At 46.6% G+C, this 14,025-nt stretch overlaps 1 protein-coding gene across 6 annotated transcripts in view; it reads right to left on the reverse strand.

Moving 5' to 3' along the window:
• MLLT6 (MLLT6, PHD finger containing) overlaps positions 1–14,025 on the reverse strand; it is a 111,100-nt gene that overhangs the window by 32,039 nt on the left and 65,036 nt on the right. For all 6 annotated transcript variants that reach the window (XM_048517365.1, XM_048517367.1, XM_048517364.1 and 3 more), the window contains one exon: positions 2,281–2,455. In XM_048517365.1, coding sequence (XP_048373322.1) covers positions 2,281–2,455 — 175 coding nt within the window. The remainder of the gene's footprint in view (positions 1–2,280; positions 2,456–14,025) is intronic.

Here is a 14,025-nt window from a genome sequence, read left to right on the forward strand (position 1 = left end):
GGTAGGAATAAAGTTTCTTTTCTTTTAAATATATCAAATATAAGCAATGGAGAAGAGGTGGTACAAATATATATTTAAAGCAGAACTATATACATTAATTTACTTTAAACAGTCAAAGTTTTGTTAAGGTAAACCTCCCTTAGAAACCATGTCAATCTACTGAACTTTGCATAATCTAGCCTGATCCTTCTAGGCTCAGAGTGGGGAATGCATCTGTGCAGGGCATGGAAGACTGATGCCATGTGGCATCACTAACTCGAAAAATGGGCCTCCATCTCAATGTGAAGAAGACAAACATCATGACGACAGCTAGCATAGATTGGGCCTAAATTAGCATTGACAATGAGGTCATTGAGTGCATCCAAGACTTCACCTTCCTGGGCCCAAAAATTGACTGTAATGGAGAAGTAGCCCCTGAGATAAAGTGGAGAATAGCATTAAGACATAGAGCAATGATGACCATGGATAAAATTTGGAAAAGCAGAGACATCAGCATCAAAACCAAGCACAGGCTAGTCTAAGCCATCATCTTCCCCATAACCATGTATGGGTGTGAAAGCTGTACTATAAAGAAAGCCAACAGAAGAAGAATAGACACGTTCGAGTTATGGTGTTGGCAAAAGCTACTATGCATACCGTGGACAGCTAGGGTGACAAACTCAGAAGTCTTGAAGGGAAAATGACCAGGCTCAGACTTACATACTTTGGTCATGTGATGCGATCAAATTCGCTAGAAAAATCTATGATGCTCAGACTTGTCAATGACGGGAGAAGACCTGGACACCAAAGAATACGATGGCTAGACACCATAAAAGCTGATACAGGCATGAACATCAACCAGCTGAAGGAAGCAATCTAAAAATGTGGAAAGAGCTTGCATATCGGGTCTCCAAGGGTCGAGAACGACTGAATGGATAACATCATCATCATCAATTATTTAGTGAACTTGCTTGCTGCCTCTCTAGACCGGCTTGAAGCCGGGAACTAAAATGCAATTAAAAATCTAACACCTAAAAATCCACATTACAATATATATATATATTTAAAAAATCATTCTTAGTCTTACCAACCAGAAACTTGGGATTTTTAATTATTTTTATTATAAATATTTGATTTTTAAACTGCTTTCCCCAGTCAAGTGAGGCTCAAAGTGGTGAACATCAATAAACGTAAACTTAAAACTTCAGCTCCCACAATGTGATGGCCATCCATCTGCATCCATGAGTCGATAATAAAACATGCAAGAAACATACAAGAACATAAAAGAGGGGAGGCCAACTAAGATGGACTCCCATTGATGCCCTCGACCATAGGCCTGGCGGAACAACTTTATCTTACAAGCCCTGCGGAACTGTGTGGCAGGGCCCTGGTCTCATCAGACAGAGTGTTCCATCAAGCTGGGGCCAGAGCTAAAAAGGCTCTGCTCCTGGCTGAGGATAGCCAGATAACTTTCGGGCCGGAGTCTCCAGTAGGTTGTTAGTAGCTGATGTAACCTATTCCAAGGAGTGTAGTGGAAGAGGTTGTCCCACAGATACGACAGTTCCAGACTGGTCAGTCCACCTGGAGCCAATGCAGGAATGGAACACAGGTTGGATGTGGGCTCTGCCTAAAATTAAATCTTATGACACAGTACCAAGGATGTCAGCAAGATGTGATGGATGGAGTGCTTGCCTTGAATGTGGGAGACCGAGGTTCAAATCCCCACACAGTCACAGCAGCTTGCTGAGTGACTTTGGGTGATTCTCTCTCTCTCTCAGTCTACCCTACCTCCCTGCGTGGTTGTTGTGAGGATGAAATGGCGGTGGGGAGGAGGACCGCACAAGCTGTTTGGGTCTCAAGTGTGTTACAGTGTGTAACAGACTTCCCTCTGTGATACACCTCTGAAGAGGCCAGCCACAGATGCAGGCGAAACATTAGGAACAAGATCCACCAGACCATGGCCACTCAGCCCGGAAAACTCACCACAACCCAGTTGAGTCTGGCTGTGAAAGCCTTCGACTATACATTATTTGGGTCTCCTTTGGTGAGAAAAGAGGGGAATAAATAAATCTATATTATAGGTACATGAGGCAATCTGACAAGAAACAGCTACACTAAAAGGGAAAGGAACTACGTGGGACACCATCCTACATCCTATCATCCAGAGCTCTTCCTTGCAACCATGAGGGCTGGAGCCTTAAGCTTTTTCACAGTGTAACCCAATGCTAAAAAAGGCCCTGGGAAATTGGCTTAGTATGTACCACAAACCACCAGTTCTCCCCTTCCCTCCCCGTCCTTCACCTGCAGGTGGGAATGAGCCACTAGATGAGGATGAGCTGAAAGCAGTAGAGCTTTTCCCACTTCCTGACTTCTTGGCCTTGTGGCTGGTGCCATGGCTGGAAGATTTTTTGCCTTTCACCTCTGACCTGATGACCTCGGCAGTCTCTTTGCTGCTCTCATGGTGGTTGGTGGAGTTCTGTGGAAAAGAACAGAAAACAAAAGGAGAGAAGGCCTGTTAGCATCAACTTACATATATCCTACCTATTAGGTGCAAAACCAGTGGAAGCAGGTGTGGCACAGTGCTTAGAGATCTGGGCTAGGATCTTGGAGATGCAGGTTCGAATTCCCCTTCCATCACGGAAGCTTGCTGGGCGTTCTTTGGGCCAGTCATATACATGCAGCCTAACCTAGGGTTGTTGTGATGATAAAGGAGAGGAAAGGAAAATCATGTAAGCTGCTTTGGGTTCCCACTGGGGACAAAGGTACAAATGAAGTAAATATACAACAAAATATTAATGGAACATACAGCCACCAGGGTTCAAACTGTAGGTCAGCAGTCTTATAAACCTCTGCACACAGGAAGCTATCCACAGCACAACACAATTGGATGGAAAGTCAGAAAACTAATGCCTGCTCAGTGTATCAGCATGAATGAATGAATGAATGAATGAATGAATGAATGAATGAATGAATGAATGAATGAATGAATGAATGAATGAATGAATGAATGAATGAATGAATGAATGTTTGTTTATTTACAGTTAACAACCAGCAACACAACAATTCACAAGAGGCCAAATTCCAAACTTTAACAAAAAGGTAAAAGGTTAAAATATAAAATAGAACTTATTTCAACATTCCTCTAAAAGAACTGGTGGTCTCCTATATTTATTTGCTAAAACACAAAATAGGGCTACATTACTGGAAATTCTTTGGTCCTTACCTGACAACAAATAGTTCAATTTCCACTTATTATCTTTGCCAGCCCATTCAGTCAAGTTAGGCCCCAAGATTTCATCTCTAAGCTTATCATATAGAGGGCACTTAAGCAAATTGTGTTCAAGGGAATCCACTTCTTCCAGGGAGCAAACGCAGAAGCTCACAGGAGATTTTCTTGAATCTGCCCTAAGACAGCGGAGGGCAGGGTGTTACTACGAGCCAATGAAAACACCCTCCTATGATTTTTATTCTCTATAGTGTATCAGCATTCAGACTTAAGAGATAGGAGTCAGAGATGCACCATCAACACTACAATGTTCCAATTAATGTAAAGAACACATTTTGGCTAGGATGGGCAGTGATCCCACCTGCGCAAACACTCCAAGAGATCTCCCCAGCCAAAAAGGATAAACGCTCGCCCTCCTCCTGCGACTCAGAGGATGATGCAAACAGACTGATACCTGGATAAAAACTTCCTCTCTTTCTTTGGTTCTATTCAATCAAGCCAACACCGTAAAACAGCTGGGAACCTCCCAATCCATTCCAGATGTGCTAGAGGTGCGCAGGGGAGGGACAACAATCCAAGGTAGGAGGTCCTTGGCCTTCTCTTAGCTGTTTAACTCCCAGGTTATTGAACTCAAGCCCTGCTGGTTTACGAATTTTGAGGGACCCAGGATAATCCATCTGACAAACTGAGGGGAAGCAGAAAGAGAGGAGGAGAGAGCCCGGAGCAGCAAGAGATCATTGTGACCTTACAGGAAAAGCAGAGACAGAAAGAGAGAGACCAGTACTCCAAGCAGGGATCCGCCAGCACTCAAGCCTTAATAACTACGCTTCAGAGAGAGAAGCTCTGGGGATGTCTTTCTCCCCTCCTTGGCAATCTATTCTGGATGCAGGTGAAAAGAGAGGGGGACCCCCCATAAGCCACATCAAAAGCCTTCTTTCGGTGCACTGGGCCAAGAGGCGGATAATAATGTATTAATCCTTGGGGGAAAAGACTAATGCAGCAAATTAATCTCAAGTGGAAAATTCATTAGATTTGCAGAAAAGGGAAGCAGTGGAGTGGAGAGATCCAGATGTTTTGGGGGATTATTACCAAGATGGTCTGGCTTTTTCATTTAAATTTAAACATAGGAGACTTATATATGGGGGCAGGGTGGGGGGATGCCGCTGTTTGTTTTGGAGAGGGGAGTCTTCTCTCTGATTGCAGAAACAGAAATCTCAGCTGTCCCTCCTACATCGAAAAATCACAAAAACATTTGAGTTGGAAAATGCCATGTAACCCATCCAGTCCGACCCCCTGTTCAATGAGCCAGTTTGGTATAATGCTTAAGAGAAGGTGCACTCTAATCTGGAGGTCCGGGTTTGATTCCCCGCTCTGCCACTTGAGCTGTGGAGGCTTATCTGGTGAACCAACACATGCCAGCTGGGGGACCTTGGGCGAGTCATGGTTATTTGGAGCTCTGTCAGTCTCACCCATCTCACAGGGTGTTTGCTGGGGGGGGGGGGGGGGGAGATTGTAAATCCCCTTGAGTCTCCTTACAGGAGAGAAAGGGAGGATATAAATCCAAACTACTACTCCACCCCATAATTCACATACTAGGCACCACTGCCCATTACATTTACCTTTAGGTAGGCACAATGGCCTTATATGCTCCTAGCAAACAGGCTGAGGGATGGAGAATCTGTTCTACCAGCCAGAAGTCCACAAAATCTGGGCATTTGTCTAATTTCCTCCATTGCTGGATTCTCCCAAGCCCTCAGCGGCTTCCTGGCCTGAATGACAGCTGACCAGAAGTGGGGAGAGCTATATAATTCCTTCACAATTCAGATAATTCCTCACATGTTCTTTCTATAAGTCAGGGTCTTCTCATTCACATCCAGACAGAACCACCTTTTCCTCTCTGGCTTCTTTCTATCCTTTGCTCACAGACCACATCTTTGGACAAAGGCAGCTGCCAGCCTTAAGAACTGGCATCAGGAATGAATTATTTCAGCTTCACCTAGCTACCAGCCCCACGTCTGTGGTGGTCTATTGAGGGATAGCCTGCCAGCTACTGGAGAGACTTCAGTAAGGAAAATGATCCCCCAGCCAGCTTAGGTTTGTATCAGTGTTTTCGGAAACTGTCTTCTCTCTGGCTTCTTCAAACTGGTTCCTTGGGTACAGCCATTTCCTATTGCTGACTCACTGGGGCAGTGGCCTGCTCTGCCCTGGCTCTCAAGAGAGCCAGCATGGTGTAGTGGTTAAGAGCAGGTGGATTCTCCAGTTCTCCACTTGAGTGGCAGAGGCTTATCTGGTGAACCAGATGCGTTTCCACACACCTACATTCTTGCTGGGTATCTTGCTGAGATACTTGGGTGGGAGACCACTAAGGAAGTCTAGGGTTGCTACCCAGAGTTAAGCGATGGCAACCACCTCTGAACACCTCTTGCGTTGAAAACCCCATCAGGGGGTCACCACGGCCTCACAGCCTGGGAAACCCCGCAATGGCCAGTTGATTCCAGCCGCAAAAGCCTTCAGCAATATATTGCAAGAATGTTCAACATCAGGAGAGAGACAAAGTCGGGCGTAGGGGCCAAGGAGTTGGGATGGGGAGCTGGAGGAAAGGAAGGGAGCTCAAAGTGAGCCTCCACACTCAGAAGAAGTCAACCTCTGAATATCAGTGGCCAGAGGAAGCGTCAGGAATTGGCCTTGGCCTCTCTGCCCTGTTTGCGGGCCCTGCAGAACCGGCCACTGCCTGTCGAGACCTCATCCCTCGGGTCAGGGTTAGGGTTAGACTGCAAAATGCCTTTTTCTCAGGACAGGGGCAGATGGTGGGAGCCAAGAGACAGGGGGGAAAGAATGGAAAACCACTCCCTGTGGGTGCTCTGGTCATGCATTGAGCATGCAAGGGGAAATCGTCTCCCGGGGAAAACCGTCATGGTCAGCAATCTTTAGAATGCAAACTGGACATCCAGGAGAGCTTATGGAGGACCAACAAATGCACAGTTTGTTGCATGGAACCACAAACCACCCCCTCGACAAGTCATACCTGTCTCTGGCCGTTTGAACTCGGCTCCCGTGTGGTGTAGTGGTTAAGAGCAGATGGGCTCGAATCTTGAGAACCAGATTTGATTCCCACTCCTTCACGTGCAGCCTGCAGGGCGACCTTGGCCTAGTCACAGTTCTCTCAGAACTCTCCTAGCCCCACCTACCTCACAAGGTGCCTGTTGTGGGGCGAAGAGAGGAAAGGAGTTTGTAAGTCGCTTTGAGACTCCTTACAGGAGAGAAAGGTGGGGTATAAATCCAAACTCCTCCTCCTCCTCCTCTTCCTCTTCTTCAAGGGGGCAAACTCTACCTTGCAATTCCGAAGTACTCTGCTCCTGACTTGTGGGGTGAGCTGAGTCAAGAAATGATGCCGGCCAGTGAAGGGAGTCAGTTGGGGTGGGAGTGCAGCGGGAGTAACCACTTCTGGCCTTGGAGGAGCCTAGCACTAACTGATGGGGGTGGCGGGAGAGAACAATAAACAATCAAATCCCAAGGAGAGAGCTCTCTTCGTGCAAACAAGCTAACAAAAACAAGAAGCCACTGGAAGACGACGGGGCCTTTCAGGAAAGGGCGGGGTGCTATTTGACCCGGCTGCAAATCACAAAGCAAACAGAACTCTGTGCAGCAAACGCCATACTCAAAAGCCTACATTACAGCAAACAGATTGGGAAAGGCCCATGGACCACACCCCGCCCCCTGGAAACACAGAAGCAAAATGTTCTGCCCACCCTGCAGTCCGTAGTGATACACCCCAGAACCTGGTTTGTCACCTCGATGAGAACTAGCCCTGTTCTTGTAAGGAGCTTCAAAGTGGCTTACAAACTCAGCAGGCTTCACATGCAGGAGCGGAGACTCAAACCCGGTTCTCTAGATTAGGGTCAACCGCTCATGTAAAGGAGTGGGAATCAAGCCCAGTTCTCCAGATTAGAGTCTGCCACCCTGAGCCACTACACCAGAGAAAAGATACAAAACATACAGATCAAGTCATAAAATGTAGGGTCAAGAGCTATCACCTGAGACACCTAAGTGGAACCTCCTTGTTCCGAGGAAGGATATCTGATTTTCTGCGGATTGGAACATACAAAAAAAAAAGATTCTCTCCATAGTTTGCTACTTGTCTTGACTACAGCAGGAAACAAGACGGCCCCATGGTCTATTACACCAAAGCATGGGTGTATTATGTGTGTAAACAGATGAGTAGACATGGCATAACATGCATTGGGGAATAACTTTACAACTTTTTCCATAACAATATTCTGAAGCACGTAAATCAGTCATGAAGAAGACAGCTTCACTGAGAATGCACGAAGTGCTCCCCTTTCCCACAACTGCAAGCACAACCACAGTCTACGCATATTTGAAATTAGGGCACAGAGCATTCAAGTTAGTCCGGGGAGGATTACTTCCAAGCGGCAACTAGACCCTCCATAAATCTCCTCTGACTAGTTTTATATCTGAAAAGATTTAGGTCAGCTGGAATCTCCAGTGACACTGGTAAACCCAGTAGATGCTCCGCCCATGGCAGGAGAGCATCCAATTAAAATATTGCTTCTCCTCCATCACAGCTTCCTGACCTGAATTATGTAGACAGGGGTGGGAATGCTGGGGGGGTCGTGGTGGAAGGGAAAGACAGCACATAGGCTGGCTTTGGATTTAAAGAGCCAGATGTTGGAAGGTCTCCCATCTGTGGCACTGTATCAAATGTCTGTCAGCAAGCAATCGGAAAGTTTGCAGCTGGCGACGGAGACGGGGCAGCATCCAGGACTGAGGGAAAGGCAACTGATGCCAAGCTCTGACCTACACAGAAAAATGACAATTCCAGTGCCAGAAAATACAACAAACTATACAGGCAGCAGATGGGGAAATCACATTTTATAAAAAAGAAAAAAAGATTTGTTCTCTGCTCTTTGAAAGAAAACTCCCTGCAAGTAGAAAACAGCAAGCACAAGGTTTGGGTCAAACCTTGGACCCTGGTATGCTAATTTTCTATTCCACATGGTAAGGCTGTTTAATTCATTGTTGCTATGATTGCAGAGGTTCGCATACTTGAGATGGAGGTGCCACGCATTTCAGCATACCTTCCTTCCTCCCCCCGCCCCCAACATCTCCATTTATGTGTACTTGAATGGAGCCAGTGTGGTCTAGTGGTTAAGAGCAGATGTACTCTAATCTGGAGAACGAGGTTTGACTCCCCGCTGTGCCACTTGAGCTGTGGAAGCTTATCTGGTGAACTAGGTTAGCTTGTGCACTCCAACACATGCCAGCTGGATGACCTTGGGCTAGTCACAGTTCTCTGGAGCTCTCTCAGCCTCCCCACCTCACAGGGTGTTTGTTGTGAGGGGGGAAGGGAAAGGAGTTTGTAAGCCCCTTTGAGTCTCCTCATAGGAGAGAAAGGGGTGGGGGTATAAATCCAACTCTTCTTCTTCTACTTCACAGTGACGTTTTATTAGCTCTACAAATGTGTCGTTGTGACGGCTGCCATGGCAAATTGCCACGCATACCCTCTTCTGTCTTCATGCATTTTCTATTGCACGATAATGCACTTTCTGTAGCACTATAATAATACTGGTCAAGCTTGAAATAGCCATAGATCATTACAGCACATTAATGTTAAATTACGGATACATATTTATTTTTAAATCTTCAAAAGCCCCCTCCAAAAGCCAAGAATATCTGCTCAGATCCAGCCACAATGACAACAAGGTTGTTTGCTCTGTTCTGAGCCAATCTCTTTATTTGAAAGGAAGACTAGCCCCTCCTGCAATAATGCCATTAAAAAACAGAGGGATCAATTTCAATTTACAGTTGATAGGTATGATCCTCTGAAGATGCCAGCCACAGATGCAGGCGAAACATCATGAGAAAATGCTATTGGAGTACGGCCATACAACCTGGAAAACCTACAACACCCTAGTGATTCCAGCCGTGAAAGCCTTCGGCAATACAATTTATAGGATGTACAGCAATAAGGGTTGCTGTGCAGAGGCAAACAATGACAAACTACCTGTTCTGTCTTGAAAACCCTACGGGGTCTCCATAAATTGGCTGTGACCCCTCTCTCTCTCTCTCTCTCACACACACACACACAAATTTTTTTGTGCATTTTAAAAAATAGTTTCTTTACATTTAGAGGTGTCTTCCATTTCTGTACTAAAGAAATGAATTCCACGAATCCATTTCATTGGGTGATCCTGAATTCTTGTATTATGAGAAACAGAGGAAAAAGAACCTCACTAACCTCTTTCCAGACGATTTTATAAACCACTATCATATTCACCCACACTCATCAATATTTTTCAAAGCTAAAACTTTTAAAACTCTTCTTCTTAGGGAAGGTGTTTGAAACTTCATGATTATTTGCATTTTCCTTTCCTTTTCTGACACCCTCTCCAGCTCTGAGCTATCCTTTTGTTTGGTTTTAGAGGTCTGAAAGCAGTAAAGAAAGAGTAGAAGGAGACAGGCAGATCTGCCAAAAACAGGGCTGTAACCATGTTCCTTCTGTCTTTTACGAGATCAGGTTGTTTCAAAAGTAAAGAACTAGTTTGGCTTTTTTCCCCAAAAGGCTTTGTGATCACCTACGTATTTGCATACTGGCACCGAATGCCAACCCGGCTGCCTTGGCAACTGCGCTACCAACTCTCCTTTTCCCAGCCAATCAAAACTCTGATTGGCACAGTTGGCATTGAGTTGCAAGCTGAGGGTTTTGAGCTGGCTCCCTCCTTTTTTAACCTCACTGAGTACAAACGAAAACCGCTTACTCTGGTCCTGTCCGTTTCTGAAGGCTGCAGAGATCTAGATGAATTCAGATCTGACCAGATACTGAAGGGAGAATGCAGCTTCTGTCAGCTTTCTACAGGTGAATTTCTACATCTTCTCACAAGAAGTCTTCTCTCCCAAGCACCTGCAACACATCTTGAGACCATGAAGTTTTGCAGAGTGGCACCTTCCCGAGATACTGGTTTTGCCACTGATGGGTAGCCTCCGTGGCACATTTCCACATGCACAAGACTGCTTTACCACTAGTGCCAAAAAAGGGTTCATGGTTCAACACATCTTTAAAGTGGGGGTGGAAAGTGTCATCAAGTTACAACTGTCATACCACAACCCCGTAGGGTTTTCATGGCTAGAGGCATTTTGAAGTGGTTTGCCATTGCCTGCCTCCACATGGGTTGAGAGAGTTCTGAGAGAACGGTGACTGGCTTAGGTTCACCCAACAGGTTTCATATGGAGGAGTGGAGAATCGAACTCAGTTCTCCAGATCAGAGTTCACTGCTCTTAATCACCACGCCACGCTGGTTCTCACGTTTTTATTGTACACCAACCAAATTCCAGAGTGCTATTCCTGTTGCCGTTAATCACTGAGAAGCACAGACAGAAAAAGAGAGACCCTGAAGGAAGATATTTTCAGGCCTGATTCTTGCCCCGCCCTCTACATAACATGGTCTGGGACAATGGACCACTGTCTCTTCCAGAGGACTTGCTGATGAATTGTATGGATGAATTCATACTCATTGCATGAATGCATATGGCTTATGGGTTGTTGTTTTCCTTGGTGGTTTCTACCAGAGGCACCAAAATAACTTTAAGGAGTCAGTGTGGTGTAGTGGTTAGGAGTGGTGGACTCTAATCTGGAGAACTGGGTTTGATTCCCAACTCCTCCACATGAGCAGCGGACTCTTGGTGAATTGGATTTGCTTCCCCGTTCTTATACACGAAGCCTGCTGGGTGACTGTGGGCTAATCATAGTTCTCTCAGAACTCTCTCAGCCCCACCTACCTCACAAGGTGTCCACTGTGGAGAGAGGAAGGGAAGGCATTTGTAAGCCAATATTTGAAACTCCTTACGGTTGAGAAAAGTGAGGAATGAAGCCAAACTCCTCCTCCTCCTCTGGCTTGTTGCATGTGTTTGGGAAAACAGTGGGTTAATTGTCCACAAGCCAACCTAAGCAGCCAGGTTTTAAGTTTCCCGGAGACCTTGAGAATAATCTTCTTAGCTGTCAGCATAAGACAGCTCTGCGAACCAGGCAACTCCACGGGTGATGAAAGAGAGAGTTTAATTGCTCTTGCGCTCGGCAGGAGAATACTGCGGTGGGGGTGGGAAGGACGTGGGGAAGAGCTCTCCCACAGCTCTGAAGAAGCAGCTACAATCTTTTCCAGTGAGATCTCCTCCAAACAAGTGGCACTAAAAATGGCTGTCCCAAAGCCACTTGCAGGAAGTGAATAAGAGTGGAGGCCAAAGGCTGTATTACCTGGCTACAGGTGGTCAGGGGATCCTTGGAGATTGTGGTACCGAGGGCATCCTCAGACTGCCTGGGAAAATATTCACGTTAGTATCTGGCTCACTGAGAATGGTAAAGTCTGGAGAGCAAAGCACCCCCCTAAAAGGAAGCAGCTGGGGGCGTGGCCAGTGATATGCACATGGAGAGTCCTTTGTGCAATACCAGGAGGCCCTGCCAGCCGCACAGATTGCCAAGGCCTCTTTCTCGGTGACAGAATCAATCATTCCTCCTTGGGAGAAAGTTTAGAGATCAGGTACAGTAGGAGGTGATTCCCGCTGTGAAATTGTTGCCACATTGCAGCCCCCAACCCTACCTTATGGGCCCTCATTTGCACAATGAACAGTTTGTTGAAAATCTGCCACGCGCGTGAGCAGCATGAGATCATTATTGAAGGAAATGGACGCAGCTTGAAATGACAGGATAGGGCCCACTTACACGTTGGGATGGTTTGTTTCTCCCCCAACAGATCTGTCAACAGGTGGCCAAGGAGACATAGGCTGTTTCCGCATGCAGGGTTTGCTCTGTTTCCCTGCAAACTCTAAAAAGCAACAATTCTTTTTGGTCTGGTAGATCTTGTTCTGAACGTTTCGTCTGAATCTGTGGCTGGCATCTTCAGAGGTGTATCACAGAGAGAAGTGTGTTCTCTTTGTGATACACCTCTGGCGATGTCAGCCACAGATGCAGGTGAGACTTTAGGAACAAGATCTACCAGACCATGGCCAAACAGCCTGGAAAGTCCACAACAACCAGTTGAGTTCGGCCGTGAAAGCCTTCGACAATTCTTGTTGTGGTTTCTCTAGAACAGGGGTGTTAAATATGTAGCCTGGGGGGCGGATTAAGCTCCCTGAGAGGGCTTATTAAGCCCATGAGCCAGCTGAGGCAATCCCCCCCCCCCCCCGCTCCCAGTCCTGACCTGGTCTGGCAGGCCCACTGCGGGCTGGCCAGTCCAGACACACACACCCTTGCTCCCAACCTGATCTGGACTGGCAATCCTGCTGGGGGCTCACCAGCCAAGGCAGCCACCCCCACCCCCTTCCAGACCCAGCCTGAAGAAGTCACATTTATGTCATATCTGGCCCTCATAACAAATTATTTTGAAAGCCCTGCTCTACAACAGCAGTCGCCATCTTGCGAGTTTCCCCCAGCTCCACCATAATCCTTCCCAAACTAGCTTTGGCGTAACCCTTCCTGAAAGATCGCACCCAGAGCAGTTTTGGAAAAAAACTGTGGTTGGGAAGCCACAAATCACTCCCCGACCCACATCCGACTTTGTTTCTCTCTTGGCTGTGATCCCAAGGCCCCAAGTCTGTCGCTCCTCCTCAGTCACAGTTTCAAAAAAATGCATCAGGTAAACATGGAGTGATTTCTTAAGACCTCACAGTCCACAGAAACCGTGTGCCACGGTATTTATAAGGACTTTACCAGTGTGTGTACAGTTCTGATGCTGAGAAAGTTAGGAACCCACCACCCAACTCAAAACTCTGTGCATCTTGTCGCTGTAGATCTCTTGTGGACCTTAACATTTAGTACCAAAGTAGGTTGAAACGTGGAACGAACGGAGGTTTTGTGGTTTTCCCCATCCTTCTTATATATGAGACCCAGCCGATAATTCTACTCATACAAAACCTCAAAGCATAAGGACTCTAAGTGTGTGTGTGGTGCTTTGTGTGCTGCACACAGTGGGAGCACTAAAAGCCATTGTTTGGGGACTGCTGGCACAAATTCGCAACAACATCTGTTTTAGGGTGTGGATGAACAACTTCATTAAGCCATTTGTCTGGGGATGGTTTCCTGCGACACATGTTGGGAAGGTGACTGTAAACGTTTCTTAGGCTTAGTTCAACATGACACTTGATCAGTCTCCCTTGAGCACTAAGAACATCTTTGGGAAATCCAGCCAGAGGAAGTCCAGCAAAAGAGCCAGGGTGGCATAGCAGTTAACCTGTCAGACTTACCCTTGCGCACACGCGGAATAATGCACTTTCAATCCACTTTCAATGCACTTTGCAGCTGTGCAGAATAGCAAAATCCACTTGCAAACAATTGTGAAAGTGGATTGAAAGTGCATTATTCTGCGTGTGTGGAAGGGGCCTAAGATCTGGGAGATCCAGGTTCAAACTCGCACTCCGCCACAGGAAACCTACTTTGCGATGCTGCGCCAGCCACACAGTTTTTGCTTGAACTACCTCACAGGGTTGTAGTGAGAATAAAGTGGAGGAGAGGAGAACCGTGTGTAAGCCCCTTTGGATCCCCCTTGGAGAGAAACGCAGGGGGTAAGGAGGAGCCCCATGGGGCAGAGGGGTCAGCTGCAGTACTGCAGTCAAACTTCTGCTCATGACTGGACCGGAAGCAGTTTCAGCTAGCCGCCTTAAGGTTGACTCAGCCTTCCATCCTTCTGCTGTCAGTACAATGAGTACCCAGCTTACCAGGGGTGAAGTATAGACAACTAGGGAAGGCAATAGCAAGCCACCTAGTGTACTTAGTAAACGTTATCATGTGGCTTCACTCCATGGGTCAGCAA

The sequence above is a fragment of the Sphaerodactylus townsendi genome, linkage group LG15 (genome assembly GCF_021028975.2).
Source record: "Sphaerodactylus townsendi isolate TG3544 linkage group LG15, MPM_Stown_v2.3, whole genome shotgun sequence".
Lineage (NCBI taxonomy): Eukaryota > Metazoa > Chordata > Lepidosauria > Squamata > Sphaerodactylidae > Sphaerodactylus > Sphaerodactylus townsendi.